The sequence below is a fragment of the Populus nigra genome, chromosome 4, assembly GCF_951802175.1.
Source record: "Populus nigra chromosome 4, ddPopNigr1.1, whole genome shotgun sequence".
Classification (NCBI taxonomy): Eukaryota; Viridiplantae; Streptophyta; class Magnoliopsida; order Malpighiales; family Salicaceae; genus Populus; species Populus nigra.
Genome location: NC_084855.1, coordinates 11,080,214 through 11,098,043, shown reverse-complemented (window position 1 = coordinate 11,098,043; position 17,830 = coordinate 11,080,214). Strand labels below are relative to the sequence as shown.

At 32.2% G+C, this 17,830-nt stretch overlaps 2 protein-coding genes, 1 non-coding gene and 1 pseudogene across 3 annotated transcripts; 1 reads left to right on the top strand and 3 right to left on the bottom strand.

Moving 5' to 3' along the window:
* The first annotated feature begins 2,405 nt into the window (after positions 1-2,405).
* Positions 2,406-2,478, top strand: TRNAK-CUU (transfer RNA lysine (anticodon CUU)). The gene has a single exon. It is a non-coding gene; the product is annotated as a tRNA-Lys (tRNA).
* A 255-nt stretch (positions 2,479-2,733) lies between these two features.
* Positions 2,734-8,023, bottom strand: LOC133692030 (uncharacterized). The gene is made up of 10 exons (XM_062112690.1): positions 7,660-8,023; positions 7,471-7,576; positions 7,278-7,338; positions 6,900-7,195; positions 5,918-6,057; positions 5,217-5,291; positions 4,628-4,718; positions 3,835-4,038; positions 3,328-3,372; positions 2,734-3,111 (listed from the first exon to the last, which is right to left on the bottom strand). Exons 1-10 carry the CDS (start codon positions 7,873-7,875, stop codon positions 3,029-3,031), a joined length of 1,317 nt encoding a protein of 438 aa, XP_061968674.1. The 5' UTR covers positions 7,876-8,023; the 3' UTR covers positions 2,734-3,028.
* A 693-nt stretch (positions 8,024-8,716) lies between these two features.
* LOC133692032 (vestitone reductase-like) lies at positions 8,717-11,064 on the bottom strand. Its single transcript, XM_062112692.1, has 4 exons — positions 10,929-11,064; positions 9,427-9,957; positions 9,136-9,331; positions 8,717-9,047 (listed from the first exon to the last, which is right to left on the bottom strand). The coding sequence occupies exons 1-4, from the start codon at positions 11,050-11,052 to the stop codon at positions 8,906-8,908; spliced, it is 993 nt and encodes a 330-aa protein (XP_061968676.1). The 5' UTR covers positions 11,053-11,064; the 3' UTR covers positions 8,717-8,905.
* A 3,151-nt stretch (positions 11,065-14,215) lies between these two features.
* LOC133691957 (vestitone reductase-like) lies at positions 14,216-16,304 on the bottom strand (annotated as a pseudogene).
* Positions 16,305-17,830: the final 1,526 nt, after the last annotated feature.

Sequence of the window (17,830 nt, the reverse complement as noted above, 5' to 3'; positions counted from 1 at the left end):
GACCTAATAGAACCAGGTGAGACATTATTTATTTAATTTTTGATTAAATCTAAAAAATATAAAATTAATTTATAAATAGTTAACCTAATAATTTTTCTCTCTCTTTAGTTAGCCTAATAAATAGTTAGCCTCATAAATAGACAGAGAAACGTTTATATTATTTTTTTCTCTCTATAATTTTTTCGAGAAACGGAAGAGTTCAACAACCAGGTAATTAACCTTTATTTATCTAATGCTCACAATTTTCTCATAAAAAAACCTAGTCTTGTGTAATTTCTCACACAGCTCTTGTTCATGGCGGATCCGCTTTGCTTTAAAGCTTAAAAGCTACTGTTATCTATATTTAAACTGATTGGCTTCTGTTAATCATTTATGAACAATGGAACTGTTCAGGGCTTGATTCTGAGTAGAAAGCAGTTAATCTTGCAAAAGGAGAGCTGTTTAGTACAGGCGTGGTTGCAAGATTTCATGTACTTAGCTTATTATAATTATTTTGATCCATTGTTTTTGCTGAATTATTAATATTTTTTAGAAGTTGAAATGATTTGTCAATAAAGGTCTTGTTAGGATTAGGATATATAAATAAATTGACGAGCAATGACTTTCATTGTCTAAGATTTTGGTCTTTAACAAAAATAAATAAAAATAAAAAACCTAAAAGAGGAGGTAAATGAACGATTCACCTCCATACCAAAATCCGTTCACTAGAATACTGATTTTTTTAAAAAATTATTCTTTAATACTAGGTTAAATTTTATTTATTTTGTTTCTATGATGTTACTCTCTTATTATAAATAACATGATCGCAAGTTTGGAAGATTTTTTTTTGGATCTATTTTTAATTAAGTTTTTTTTTAAAATTTTATCTTTTAACATTAAATTAATTAAGAATTGAATTTCATATATATTTTTGATTTACTTTTTATTAACTCTTGTTATCTTTTAATTATTTTTTTTAAATTTTATTCTTCAACATTAGATTGATTGGAAATTGAGTATAATAATTTATTTCAACTTGACGGGTTAACCAAGGTTGATCCGGATCAATTCAATGAGTTTCATAATTAGTTTTGATTTGTTTTGTTAGATTATCTTATTTTTATGATTCAGGTCGCAAGTTTTGAAAGTTAACTCGGGCTTATCCTAATAATTTTTTTTGTTTTTTTAATTGATTTTTTTTAATTTCATATTTTAAAATTGAGTTGATGGAGAATTGAGTTTTATAGTTTGTTTCGATTTATTTTTTACGAGGTTATCTTGGTGTCATGACCTAGATTACAAACTTAGCAAGTTGACTTGGATCATTTTTTTAATTGAATTTTTTTTAATTTATCCTTTAATATTAAGTTGATTGAAAATGAAGTTTTATAATTTATTTTGATTTAAATTTTATGTTATTGTGATCTCATGACTTGAATGATGAACATGATAAATTATCCAGAGTTAAGTGAGGTCAATCCAATATATTTTATTCTTAATATTTTTTAAAAAATACACTATCTTGATTTTTTTTAATCAAACCACGTTTTTATAAATTATTTAGGTTATTTTTGAATCCCTAAATCTACTGAGTCATATCATGTGAATCTTTACGGTTTAAAATTTTGATATACTAAAACACATGTTAATAATAATGTATGAATATTTTTTTTATCAAAAAAATCCATCTAACTTATAATCTAGTTTAGGTGAAAAGATTGGGGGGAAAAGAAAAAGAAAATCAAAATTGTATTATTATATTTCCTGGTGTCCCACAGCAACCACAGAGCGGAATCTTATTTTTCTGTGCATGCTCAGAAAAATCAGTGCCCCTCCATGATGAGGGAAATCCATGAATGGTAAATTCTTCTAACAATAACAAGAAGGTTTTTTCAAACCAGCTTTATGTTTTCCAACATTTAGTTTTAATTTTAATTTTTATTATTATTATTATCCCCTTAGACCATCACAAAACTCTTGGATTGGATTTTTTTATTCATATTCAGGAACTAAATCTTTTTTTATTTTTATTTGGTGTGATTCACACTATTTGTATAAATATTGATGAGATTAAATTTTATATTAGCCAAATTCCATGAGGTAGAAATATGCCTTTCTAACCACTAATATCAGCCCCTTAGAATTGATTAACACTTAAATTACAGCATCAACCCCTCAGGATTGGTTCCCACTATCCACTAAAAATCTTCTTATCCCAATTTTTTTTCATTGTCGATAAGGTAAGCAATAAACTCTTGTCACCATACGTCAGATAGATATTTTTCATTCTCCTCGAGATGCGTGTGGCCAGGAGAACTTAATACCATGAGATACAGTACAGGCATTCAATATTCGGTACGCGCGTCACCAGGTGAAGATTTATGAATCTCAATATATATAGAAAGAAACTCGAAATCTTCCAACAAGCCCGTCTAGCTCAGTTGGTAGAGCGCAAGGCTCTTAACCTTGTGGTCGTGGGTTCGAGCCCCACGGTGGGCGTTTCCGTTTTTTCAAACAACCCGGTCCAGGAGCATTAACAGACCAGTCACAAAAGTTAACGGAGCTCTCTCAACCTTTTGGTTTTTATCCCTATATTGTTTTTACGTTTTAAAAAATAATAAATTTTTGTATATATATATTTTTTTCAAATTAATATTTTCAGATCATTAATATACTAATATCAAAAATATTTTTTATAAATTAAAAAAATATTATTTTAAAAATTACTTTAAAACACAACAACCACAACCGAGCTACTCAGAAGATAGGATTAAGTGCTATAATAATCATACATTCAAAGCCATCACCTATTACTAAGACTTTTCAGTTAGATCAGGCTATCTAAGCCATACAATGATTAGTTTTTTCTCAACTTCAAAATTTCAAACTTCGACCAACAACTCAGCTGGGATTTTTGCTCTATTCAACTCTCTTTCGAAGTAATTAATGCTACTGAACCTGAGCGAACCATACTGCTCAGCTCATGAAGCTAAAGGCTAATCATCTATGAGAGTGAGCTTCATATCTATCACCGGAATAAATGATCCCTTCATATCTTAAGCGGTGGAGCTGCCCATAACTTCACTTTCTTGTCCACGCTGGCCGTGGCCAAAACGAAGGTCTGTCCATCACCTGGAGGCCATCAGAAGTGGTTATCAATCACATGCAATTACAACCAAAAGATGCATGGGCAAAAATCATGGCCTCAGGTCTTTCTCATTACTCAGTGCTTTGTTTCTCCTATATACTCCTAGAGTGAAATGCAAAGAAAACTAATAAGATAGGCATGGCACAGGGTAATTGAAAAACGAACTGAATAACCACAAGGATGTTTTGTTAAATGAGCACCTGCTGGCATAGGTTTAGGCGCCCATGCAATCCATGTGATGTCACCTGCATAATAAACTAGCATTAGTTTAATATCCACCAAGATATTACCGGTGCCTATTTACTACAGAACACGCCAAGTCTGACTCCTTGAAGAACATGAGACAGCAGTTCCGATGAGGTCGAACATCAATAGTGAATAAAATCATTCATAATGAAATCTTTTTCATGATCATGAATTGAAGCATGACTGCAGAAAATATGTTGAGAAAAAACAACCTTAATAACAATTAAACTCAAATGAATTAACTTGTCTGATTTCTCAAAACAAAAGTTGTTAAGAATGTAAGCTAAGATTTCCAGATGAAAGCAGGGCTTTTGGGCACTGGGGACAAATCTGCCACTGCATCAAGATCTCGGTCACATACTAAGATAATAGATGTATTTAGGAGAGCAATATGATCTTTACATTTTCAACCACTCCACGGAGGAACATATTAAAATACATAAAGGGAACCAAAAGCATACCATTATGGGCATTGTCAGCCGTGTCCAAAACCTTTCCAGTTTCAACACATAACCACTGCAACATCGAACCATGTGTTGCAGCCAATATCCTTCCATCAGGGGATAAACTGAGACGATCATAATGCAGAGTTGCACCATTTGAATCAAGAAGTGGAATCGGAAACACCTTTAAAGTCTTTGGATCCTCATCAAGATGATAACGAACTTGAAGAAAATCAATAAAAAAGAACTCAGTATGATCTTCATCATATGGTTACCAACACAGAAGCCACACAAACACACACATTGCAAAATGATTGCAATCATTCAAAGGTGAAGAGAATTAAAAACCCACAAATCTATCCCAGAACTCAAAAGCAAAATATGTTACCACTATCCAAGTGTTTCCTATGACAGTCTTGCCTGTATTATAGGTTAGATGCTTCACAAGACTTTAAAGAGATATTGAAGCAGGAAGCAATTCTTGTTATTGACAAAACACAAATGTTTGAGGATCATTCATTCCAGAGATTCTGCAGACAAGAGTGCTGCTTGGGGTTTTTTTAAGATAAAACTGACATAACATCCAAAGATAAAGTTTGCACAGCCTGAACTGCCAGTTCACAACGCTCTTAGGTTTTCAATTACTCTCTAGAAATCATCTTTGATTTGTCTCGATTCATGAAATAAAATCCAAAACTTGAGAAGGCCAAACCCACCTATAATAAGCATTGAACAGCCCTGATTTTCAACTTTTTAAGGCAGTCCTACTTCAAGTACATAATGAAAGATTTTTCACTTCCACAGGACATACCATTGATGTTCCAAATTCTTATCGAACCATCTTTGGAGGCTGTGATGATTTGCTCTGAGTCTGGAGTGAAGCATAACCATGTTACTGCACTCTGAACATCAAATTAACTTGAGATGAGAAAAAACAAGCATATCCTAGGTATATAAGAGCGAGAAACATGATAACAACACCAAAAGTATAATATAGTTCAAATAATAAGGCTAAAATAATGATAAAAGAGATCATTCCATTTAGAGGAGAATTCATATCAACAGCTGCAGAAAGATTGAATATATCTACTAGGATAAACTTGTATGACACCATATCACACAATAATTTAGTCATTGTTACCAATGTTTTATTACTGCTTACCAAGCACATCCCAGTTCAGAAAATTCAACTTTATTCAAACAGGTCCCCATAGATTTGATTTTAAATTAAACTGCATAGCTATTTTTATGCTAAATAAAAATATGACTCATATCCATGAAGTTCCGAAACAAAATAAAGAAAGAGGGAAAGTAGAACACGGAAAAAAATAAAAAAATAACAGCAAAGCTTTAACAAGATATAGATGAATTTGTGTTAAATTATTTTATAGATCACATACTTTGTGCCCTTTAAGTTGCATGGCTTTTGGAACCTCCTTGACAGAACCATCTTTTGAATATACAATCTCCCATACCTGCCAAATAAAATTTAGAAACGACATAGCAAGTCAATTTTCAACTGCTAACAGAATGTTAAATTTAAAGCTTGCAATCGGATTCCAGGCGCCTCTTAAAATAATTTTTGTATAACAGTTGCAATCGAAGATAATAGACTTAATCCATATGTGGTGACAGATAACAATGTTGGAATTGAAGATAATAGACTTAATCCATGTGTTGACGAATAACAATGTTGTTGTAATTCATTAGAGGAAGGATAATCTCTTAACATGACCTGATACGTTGACTCATAAGCAAACTTGTAAACAAGCCTAAACTAATAAGCTTGTTAAGGTCATCAAACAAAATCTTGCAGCAATACTAACTGATGGCTTATGTTTATCATATTAGGCTCACATCTATAAATATTACATACCAGCTAAATCTCTCTATGAAAAATTAAATCATTTTTGGGAAGTATTATGAGTGTCACAAAGGATGTAAGATTTTATGCCTAAGAATCTTCAACACCATATACTCTATCAGAAATCACATCATATGGTGCATTGTGTGAATAAATTTCCTGTTGTTAAGCACAAACTTGGGATATCCCTTACAGAGTCCCAAGAATATGCTTCTATCAGTAATTAGAGATGTTCACCTTCACATCTGCAGTAAAAGCTGCAGCAGCAATGAAACGCCCATTTGGGGATATAGTAGCCATGTTGTTTTTCAATTGATTTGTATCGACATTCCCCAAAACCTTTCCTGTCTTTCCATGCCAAATTTTGATATCAGTACCTGGCAAGTAAAATAATAAAAAAAATATAATAAGTGTTGCTTTCTGAAACCCAAGAAAGAACAACAATTACAAAAGAAGTGTAAATCAAAGAGTTTGGATTTTTCTGCTCCAAGTACTCGGTTTGATAATTTAAAATTGTAAATTTGATGGGAAAATCTTTTAAGATTAATGGTGTAATGCAATTGCTATAATGTAATGGGGAAAAAAAAATCATAATATCATTCTCCATGCAGTGGATTGGCCACTAGAATCCACAAGCCTGTACAGATGCCAGTGATGTCTGGTCCTTAATTAATATGTTCTGAAGGCAGCTAATCATACAGAAAACTGTTTGGAAAGTGTTGGATTATATCCATGATAAAATCATGGAGATTCATTGCTGAAACCATGTGAGATGCAGGTGATGTACAATTAAGGTTGAATGAATGGATGGATGAAATTGTTTTCAATTTTGTCAGGCGAAAGAAAAAAAAGTTTGTTACAAATATACCAAAATCCAAAACGTCAGAAACCACTAAAATCAATTATCTGAACATTTTGTGCTTTTTCTGAAAATTAAATTTTATCCTACCATTGATCCTCGTAAAAAATTCTACTTCCGAGGCATGCTTCAAACTTCAAAGCCATAAGTATTCTACAATCACTTAGTTTGCAACCACATCCAAATCTTAGGCAACCTTTCCTAGTCTAACAAGGTTAGTAAAACGTTATAATCCTAGCATTCATACCATTTCAATAGTGTGCCAAACATTCACATCAACTCATTGATGCTTATTTATATGTTACTATTAGAACTCAAAAGGATTAAATATCTAAGCCAGGAAAACAAATTAACATATACCTTCCGAACAAGAGGCCACAATTGTACTTCCATCACCACTTCCATAAGTAGAAGCGGTTCCAACCAGGGTCAAAACAGCCCGTTTCTCATGAATTTTGTGATGTTCCCATTTGATATCAGGCAACGGAAGCTTTGGTTGCTGCTTAGAGTCATCAGTAGCTTTTACCTTTTCCTCTCCCCACATATATAAAGACGAACCAGACAGTGTTTGCGACGCTACTACCACAGATGATGCATCATCAGAAAACGCTACTGCTACCGGATGACCTCCAGCTGGCACATTAATTCTCAAAAACCTACAAATTAATTATCAGCACTAAAAAAATAAAATAAAAGAGTGGTCACATAATCTGAAAAAGAAAAGCTTCGGTTTCGTACTTGAAACTTTTACTCGAAGCATCATCCAATTTAAACACCCTCACCACTCCATCTGCACAAGCTGTTTTTTTATTTTTTGTTTACAAAACAATAATAATAAAATTATTAACCGAATCAGTAAGAGTGAACCAGAAATTATAATTTCATAAATATTTAACAATTAAAACTAACAATGATAGTTGAAATAAATTACCGGTAGCCAAACTGCGCCCATCATACGAGAAACACAGGCCGCTAACAGAATCACCGTGACCTTTCAAAGTGTTCAAATCCAATGGATGATGTTTCTTATTATGATCCTGCACAATTCGCGATCAAAACAATAAAATTCACATGGAAGAAAAAATAATTAATTCAAATTCAAACTTATCATTTTCTTTACCTTATCGGAGGAGGCATGCGAGTGAGGTTTGGAGTGAGGTTTTCTGGATTGGTGATTAGGTTTAGGAGGTTTTTTATGAAGATCCGGATGAAGTCCGGGTTCGGAGATGGATCCAATCTCGGATTTTCTTTTGAGGAAGTAGTGCTTGAAGAAAATAAGAGCGATTGCAGTACCGAGAAGGAGTGAGATGAGTGCAATCGGGAGGACCTGATCCATTTTTCTGAATAGTATTTTTGATTTTGGATATAATGATGAGAAATGGCGGAATTTTATACGAGTCTCCTTGCTGCGTCTTTTGCTCGTTCACTCTCTCCAGAACTAGAAGAGAAAATGGAGTTGAAAACCAGTTTGATTCTTTGTCGAGGAAAATCTTCTGAAGTGGTCTGTACGATGCTTAGAGCCCAGGTACAAAGGATCCAGGCCCCATTTTATCCAGACTTAAGCCTCATAAGGACTCTGGTGCGAGCCCAAACAATATGACCCGCCCTACAGAAGGAAGCTAGGTCGGATTTTAGAAGATCCGAACAGAATACCATCCAGACAGCCAGAGCCAGCAGGCGTGTGCAGACTCTTGAGCAAATGAGATTGAACTTTCAACAAAAATGGTAAGCATGAGGCTGTACCATATAATGAGACTGAGATTTCCTACCAATTAATTAATTTGAATGACAAGATCTGGTGGTATAGAAGAGCTCAGAATTGAATCACCACGCCCCTTCTATAGAAGAGCTCAGAATTGAAGACAAACTCAGTACTGAATAGGATTAAGACACTTCAAACAATGAAAAATTCAAGAAATGCAGTCTTCCCAAGAAGAAAATCAATTTGTTTCGCAGTAAAATTCAAGTAATACTGCTCCTTTATCTCCTCTTTTCCCCTTACTAGTCTTGACATATGTTTGGGCTTTTCTGATTCTATCATTCCCGTCTGTCGTTTATGCAAGAAATCTAGTCTCCACATTCATTCCTCTGTATCATAGAAAGGAAACAAGTCCAGAAAGAAATTATGTTTGCTAGATACAACTTACAAGCCATTAAATTACGTAAAAGTTTAAGAGTGAGACAATAATAAGTGGATGTGTTCTTAGAATTAAAAATCAAAAGCAAAATAAGAATAATTCTGCACTTTTACATTCTGATGCAACAATTACAGAAACACGCGCGCAAATACAATCCATGACGGCAGTTACCACTGTTCTAGTTCTATTCCAACCCAGTTACGCAGAGTAATTTGTCCTGAATTTGAACTAGAGAAAACCCTTTTCTTTGCAGCATTGAATGGCTCCATCAAACATTTCGTCGAGTCCATACCTAAATTTGAAACCAGAATCCAGTAGTTTCTTGGAGGATACACCAGGGATTTTAAAGCCTTCAACATCCTTTAAATATCTGCCCGAAAAGAAACATGAACACTTGTTAATTTTCAATTTTGAAGATTAAGTGAAGAATGTTGCAGAAAGGAATAGAAATTACTCACTCTAATGTTGGTATTGAGTACTCAGGGTACTTGGCAGAAAGAAATTTAGACATCTCCTCAATTGTTATTATGTCTGAAGAACAAATATATCTCCCTTTTGCTTCAGGATATTCAAGGAGGAAAATATGTGCTCTGGCCACATCATCAATGTGCACCATAGATGTGTTGATGAGTAACTCGTACTGTTCCTGATCACCTGAGATGATGTCCGTTAGATCAACAGCTTTCAGAACATCATAAAAGAAAAACTCGAATTAAACACTAATGTTCTAAACAGCAAAGAGCACTAACCCAGCACCATCGCCAATGATGTGTGAACTGAACCAGGCATGTTCGGACAAATGAAGGGGCCAAGAATATAGGTTGGTATTAAAGTTACAAGGTCCAATCCATGTTCTTCTGCGAATTCAAGAGCTCTTTTCTCCGTTAAAGTTTTGGAAATAAAGTAAGGACCTATGGATAAGTTTGAAGCTCTGATATAATCAACATCGCTCCAGTAACTTTCATCCATCATTTCCACGCCACTGTCATTAAAAGCTACCGCTGATGCACTAGAGGTGTACACAACTCGTTTCACTGTCTTTGAATTCAAGCAAGCCTTCAAGATTCCTAATGTTCCATCAGCTGCTCCTTGGATAACTACTTCCTCGGCTTCTCCATTTCCAAAATCTTGAGGTAGAGGAGTAGCTACATGAAAGACACCAGTACATCCTTTAATAGCCACATCAAAGCCGTCGGGTTCACTTAAATCTGCATAGAAGACTTGTAGTCTCTCTGATCCTCCTGGTAGACTTGTCAGGAAGCTAACGTCCCTCTTGTGTTCTGGTCGCATATATAGCACAAAGTTAAAAAAAAAACATATTGAAAATGTTGATTGTAATATACCCGGGTTATGTTAAAAACATCCGGTGAATTAGAACTTTTCAAAATTCAATGGATAGTGGTACAAATACCACCCCTAAATTGTTGCTGCTGCAGTTCTTGTTGTTGTGATTTCAACTCCTTTAACTGTAGGTGTTATGATTTAAACTACTTATGTTAGATTTCTTTCATTTTAATGGTTTAATATTGCATGAAAATCTTTTGTCTTTTTTTTTTATAAAAAAATTCTACTACGGAGTCAAAAAAAAAAAAAGAAGATTAGGGGTTGATATTTTATTATTTTATCAATTCTTTTTATGTATCAACTACGTTTTATAAAAAATATATGCAACTCAATTATTATTCATCACATAAAAAAAAAGTATCAGAACGCCCAACAGATTAGTTAATGTTATGTCCATATTAGCTTTATAGAAAAGAAAATAAAATAAATTATAAAATTAAATTTTTAATTAACTTAATATTTTTAAATATTTTTTTTAAATAATCTTATTACACCCCAATCCTTGTTAATAGCCAAACCTATGGAGATATATATTGATTTTATAAAATTTAATAAGAGGATTTTTTCTGTTTTTTTAATTATATTAAAAAATAATTAATAATAAAATCATATTTAATTAAAAAAATATTCTATCAAACCCGTAAATCAAAGTAACATAAAATATATAAATTCGTAAATTACTTTAATCTTATAAAAATAAAATAAAATAAAATAATAAATTATAAAATTTAATTTTTAATTATTCTAATATTAAAAGATAAAATAGGCAAAAAAAATAAAAAATAAAAAATAAAAAAAATTCAGAAAAAAATGAAAAAAACATAAATTATATGTGTAATGTGTATAAGCAGGCAGTAACTACCCCCGCAACCTTTTTAACTTTTCTGTGAAAAAATAGAAAACTTACCTGCAGGGTGAGGTCTGACGGTGGTGTTAACAGAGTAGCCTTGCTCTAGGAGCTTCATGATCAACCACGAGGCCAAGTACCCAGTGCCCCCTGTAACACACACAGTTCCTCTTTCTCCTTCCATTTCTCTCTCCCTCTCTAAGATGAGTTCGAATGAAATTGTGGTGGCGAGTCTTCCTCCTTCTCTGGTTCATACTCATATGGAAAGAGACGTGTCAACTCCTCTTTCTTATTTTCAAAAGTGGCTACCTTTTGACATTCACAGTGAAGCTACCAAACAAAAAGATTTTTCAAGCAATCACTTTGATTTTTCTTTTCTTTTTCTTTTTCCTTCACTCAGCTGCTGATATTGCATATGCGGTTCAATTTAGGGGTTCTGTTTAAATAGCTGAGACTAAAGATTCCGATGGAGAAGGGCTTTCTTTCATTTTTATTTTTTATTTTTTTAATGAAATGTGTGCTCAAATGAATTGCCAACACATTATTGATTATTATGTAAAAAACTAAGAAGCTTGGGATTATGTTTTTTTTACTGTGAGAGCTCATTTATATTTTTATATTTTACTATGGATATATTGTTTATATTTTTTTTAATTTAATCCTCACACATTGTTTTATGCGATTGCATTCTTTTTAAGTAAAATTCAAAAGCAATTAAGTTAAATTTATTCACTAAGAATAAAATTAAAAGATAAAAAATAAAAATAAAAATTACACCATAAATATATGAAGGTTTTAAATTTTATATAAAAAAATTTAATTTAACCCTTATACTTTAAAAATTATACACATTTGGTGTCTAATGACATCGATGCAATAAAAACAAATAAAAATTCAGTCATGCGCGCTCTAACAAAATAGGTCAAGCAAGCTAGCTGACTTGTCAGGCTTAGAAGCGCTTGATCCTTTTTTTTATATTATTTTTTTTGTAATTATTTTTTAAAATTAATGTTTTTTATGTTTTTTCAATTTTTTTTATATTTAGTTTAATATTGTTCTCTCTTTCTTTTTATTCTGTTTGGATAGTCTTTTTTAAATTACGATTATTTTTTGTTATACATTTAAATTTTGAAGATTCATCTATTATTTTTTTTAATATTTTGTATTGATTTCTTTTTTAGTTTATTAATACATAGTTTTGATTTCTTTTGTATATATAAATTTTTTATTTTCACTTAAAATTTCTTTTAATATAAAAATATGTTGGAAAAGACTGTGTGTGTGTATATATATATATTATTGAAAAACAAAGATCGCTGCAGGTAAAGTGTCTAGTACAATAAAAACATTGAACTTTTTATAGCTAAGATTATATATTTCGACTGAGAAGGGCTTTCTTTTGGACAAAAAAAAATTCATGAAATGAGTGCTCAGATTATTTGTTTGCACATCCAATAGCAAACATTAAATCTCTTATAATTAATAAACACTAATGGGTGTGGAAAAACATTTCTAGACCCACACACATAAATATTATAATATTGTGGATTATAATAGTAATTTATAATATTTTGTATTTTTTTAATTTTTTTTACTCTTTGGCTATTAATTTTTTTATTTTTAATTTAGTTCTCACATTATTTTTTTATTGAGATTTTGGGTTAGTATTTTATTTTAATTTACCTTTTAAATATTTATTATGATATCAAAAAATATTATAATATTAAGTTAATACTTAATTTGATGATTGCGGTCACATTTGTGACATTGATTATTAAAAAAATATAATACCTTAATGTTTCATCGTTGTGAGTGAGAATACCATTGATTCACATTGTGTTTTTAACTTTTTATCCTTCATCTCTTTTTTTTATTTAGGTTATCAAACTTTTTTTTTCAACTTTATCTTTTAACATTTCATTAATTGATCATTGAACTTGATGATTTGTTTTGTTTTGTTTTGTTTTGTATTTTCATGATCTCAAAAAATTATTGGTATTGAGTTGGCTCTAAATTTTACAAAGTAGAATTCAGTTTGATTGTTTGTGAAAAGTTAAAAATTAAGGGATCAAAATTGAAAGTGAGGTGAAAGAACAACTCTTTATTAAAAAAATTCTTTTTTGATCCTTTTTTTTCTCAGTCTAACCATCAAGCTTTTTTACAATTTTATTCATCAGCATTATAGTAATTGGTGTTTCAACTTTTTGCAAATAAGAATTTAGTTTTATTGTTTTTTAAAAATTAAAAATAAGAAGATCAAAACTAAAAGCTTGGTGTAATGGCAAGCCTTTTAAAAAAAATTAGTGTCACCGCTTTGTATTCTTGAGATTTTTTCCAAATCCTATTTGGCCCTTTTAATTTGAGAATTATATGATTTAGTTCAATATTTTATTTATTCATATTTCAGTAAGTTTGTGAGAGGAGAGAGAGAGTTGTTGAATTACGATGAAGAATAGATAAAGTTGCTGATTGACCATATTTCAACAACAAAAAAAGATTGATCTTGATGCCAACATTATATTCAACAATAAAAATCTCATCGAGGTCGTTTTAAACTTTTAACTTGCTTGAAAAGGTAGATCATGTTAAGAAAAGAATTTTTTTCCAGTTTGGTTTTGTGTTTTTGATATTTTTTAGGGTTTTTAGGATGATAAATTGTTTTTTGAGGTTCTAAGAATGTTTATTAAATATTATTAGATGAAAATTGATTGGAAAATAGATTTTAGGTCAAAAGGACACCTCCAACCTTTTGATCACCTCTATGGTGGTGAATTATAGACAAGAGACAACCCTTTATCTGTTTTTTTTTTAAACGGGGCAGGCAATGCAATTTTAAAAAAAATATAAAAAAACTCAAGCGCGCGAGTCTAGACTAGCAGGCCAACATACTTGTGTTTAATTTTTTATGGCTAAAGAGTCTTAAGAGTTTGTTTAGGAACTCGATGCAAACCGCGTACCCTCAAAATTTAAAATTTTGGTTTTTGATAAATTTTTTTTATATTTTTGAATTATTTTGATATGCTAGTATCAAAAATATTTTTTTAAAATAAAAAAAATATTATTTTAATATATTTTTAAGTGAAAAACTACTACTACAATCCTAAACATATTTTAAGTTATCCTACCCTTTGGGTCTAACATTTTTTTATTATATTTCCAACAATTGAGGTGTAATTTATTCAAAATTAAATAATTTATAATATATTGGGTATATATATTTTTTATTTTTATATTAATTAAAAATAAATTAAAAATATTATTTTATTAGATTCTTATTTGACAAAGAAAGATGGGATGCGTTATAAACAATTAATTAGCCAGTTGAATATCTGGGAATAAAAAACTCGTTAATTTAAAGAATTATTATTGTTGTTGTTGTTGTTATTTGATTTATTAGATCAACTACTTTAGTTACAACGCGGTGGCCTTGGAATTCTGATGCACCAGAAACAACTGAAAACATTCAATGAATTTTACAAAATCACATCAGCAAACTGTCTAGAAGATATGATAGGGCCGGCAGATGCTGTGATGATTCTAATACACAACAGTTTGTCTTCACCTGAACTAGAGATAACCCTTTTCTTTGCAGCTTTGAATTGCCCCATCAAACATTTCATCGAGCCTGTACTTAAATTTGAAACCCAAATTCAGTAGTTTCTTTGATGAGAGGCCAGCGAGTCTGTTGCCTTCGATTTCCTTCAAAGATCTGCCAGCAATTAAGAGGAAGTAATTAGCATTTAGCTTTTATTTTCAAGATTAAGAGAAGAACAAGGGGAAGATTAAAAAGCACTCACTCCAATGGTGGTATGGAGCACTCAGGATACTTGGAAGACAGAAATTTAGACATCTTTTCAATGGTTATTGTATGTGAAGAACAAATGTTTCTCCCTTTCGCATCAGGATGTTAATGTGTGCCCTGGCCACATCATCAACATGCACCATAGACATATTCAAAAGAGTACCGTATTTCTGCTGCTCACCTGAAATGATATCCATCGGAAACAGTTCCTTCAAGAAATCATAGGATCATTAAGAAGAACAAACAGAACAGAACTTACCCAGTACCATAGCCAGCGACGTGTGCACCGAGCCAGGAAACTTGGAACAAATGAAAGGTCCATTAATTAAAGAAGGGATTATTGTCACAAGATCAAATCCATGTTCATCAGCAAATTCGAGAGCTCTCTTCTCCGTTAATGTCTTGGAAATAAAGTAAGGGCCCGCGAAGGATTTTAAGGCCTTAACATGCTCTACATCAGTCCAATAACTCTCATCCATTATGTCCACATCACTGTCATTAAACACTACTGCCGCGCCACTGGAAGTGTACACTACTCTCTTTACAGTCATGGAGTTCAAGCAAGCCTTCAAGATGCCTAATGTTCCATCAATTGCTCTTTGGACGACCACTTCCTCAGGTTCCTTGCTTTCAAAATCAACAGGGGTAGCTACATGAAAGACTCCAATGCATCCTTTAATAGCCACCTCAAAGCTGTCGGGGTCACTTAGATCTGCCTGGAAGATTTGAAGCTTCTCGGATGCTTCTGGTAGACTTGTTAGGAAGCTAACATCTCTCTTGTGTTCTAGTCACGCATCAAAATGATGAAAAGACTGAGAATTAACTTTTGATATTTATGCAGGTGGGATTCACAACCTATGCTGAATCAAACGAGTTGAAACTTTAATCATCTTTGAGAAAAAGAAAATTGATGCAATGTAACCATCGCAGTACTTACCAATCCAAACTAATTACGTGCCAAATGATGTTATTGATTAGATCAATAACATCACGCATAAGAAATCGTCTTTATTGATCAAATTAATCTTTCTGTTGGTGAATCCCACTAGACATGTCTCAAATTCTAAGAGTAATTGGGATGCAAGTAAGAAAAAGTGGCAGAACAGACATGCTCCCAATTTGATTATAGGATCTTATTAAAGCAGTTGAATAATTTTATTACCATAAACTTTATTAGGAGACAATATACGAAGAAAAGTAGCCAGCTTGATCTGCTGTGCCAAAAAGCTGTGCAAAATCAACACTTCGCTCTTTCCCAGTAGAGAGGCCATAGAGGGCTCGATCTTTTATTCTAGAGGGGGGGGGGGGGGGGGTAGAAAACCAAAGTTTTGTAACGATGTTGAAATGAATTTGTTTATCTATGAACGATGAATTTAATGTATCTGTTCATGTAAGTAGTTTCTAAACATGCATGGTAATGTCCTGCTCCTTATCGAAGCTGTGTTGACAATGAGAAGAGGAACAAAAGCTCACCTGGGTCAGGTCTAATGGTGGTGTGAACAGAGTAGCCATGTTCAAGGAGCCTCATGATCAACCAAGATGCTAAGATCCCAGTACCACCAGTTACACACACTTTACCTTTATCGCCTTCCATCTCTCTCTCTCTCTCCTCTCTCTCTCTCAATGAAGATGAATCGCACAAATGGCAGAGTATAGAGAGTTTTTTTTTGGCACATTAATAAATAAAAAATAGCACCGTTAAAAAATTAATTAAAAAAATAATATACTCTATAAAATTACAGATAATGTATTGATTGAGAGTCAGCATATAGTATATGCGATTTATTTACAAATATTACTTTTTTAAAAAAATAATTTTGAATTTTGAATTTAAGAAACAAATAAATATTATTTACTATTTTTATAGTGATAATGATAATTTTTATTTATTTTTTAATTATAAAAATAATAGACAATAATTATAAGTTTTAAATTTACAGGTTTTAATATTTAATATATCATTTATGATTTTATAATTTTTTCAATTAAGTTTTTAATTATAGTATTCTTCAATATTTTATTTGTACAACATTTTTTTTAAAAAATCCACGGATAGATGCATGATTTGTTTGTTTTTATGTTTTAAAAGTGTTTTTAAAAAAAATTAAATTTTTTTATTTTTTTACTTCAAATTAATTATTTTTATATATTTTAAAATTATTTTAATGTGTTGATATAAAAATAATTTTTTAAAAATAAAAAAATATATTTTTAATGTATTTATAAACAAATAACTGTAACTACACTCTTATTCGAAGAAAGCTATTTCAACGTTTTGGTAGTTGATACCTGTCAAATCTTGTCTTGGTTTTTCTCGGTTCTAATATTAAAAATAAAATTTTAGTTTTTAATTTACCCCCACAGAACCTTTCAGAGTAACCCAGCACCATCGCCAATTACGCGTGAACTGAAGCAGGCATGTTTGGACGAATGAAGGGGCCAAGAATATAGGTTGGTACGAAAGTTACTGTTGGGGATTCTGACACCCCATGCGCGGACCGGTGGTGTACTGATAGTTGCTCATATGGAGGGTAAGCACACTGACACAATAATTAACGTGGTTCGGCAAATCGCCTACATCCACGGGAGAGAGTCCATATTATTTAGAGATAGAGAAAGGATACAATAAATACATGGAGGAGGAGGATCACTCAACTCTGCTGCATATGGCAGCAGGGCTGCTGCCCATGGCAGCAACTCCTCTTTCTCTTCTTCTCTTCACTTCACGTTTTCCCTCACTCTCACAACTCTCACATTTGCTCTCCACAAGACATGCCTCTTTATAGGCATTTCTTAGCACCCTTCTCCAGCACATGAAGGGGACAATGGTCATGAAATCATGCCACTAATTGTGGCACTAGTGGTGCTTCCACTAAGCCATAATTAGTGGTAGGGTATTGCCACTAAATGGCAATATCCTAACAATCACCCCCTTTGCCATTTGTGTGGGCAATTGTCCTCTTGCTTCTTCAGTACAAGCTTGCATTCTGCATGTCTTCCAAGCTTACCATTCTGAAAGCGTCTTCAACACAACATTTCCCTTCGAGCGTATTAACCATACTCAGTCCGAAATGATTTTTCAAGCCTTACACCAAGGCTTACAACACCCCCTCAAACGAATATTTCCAAGTGCGACAGTCATTGAGTATTTCAATGTAAT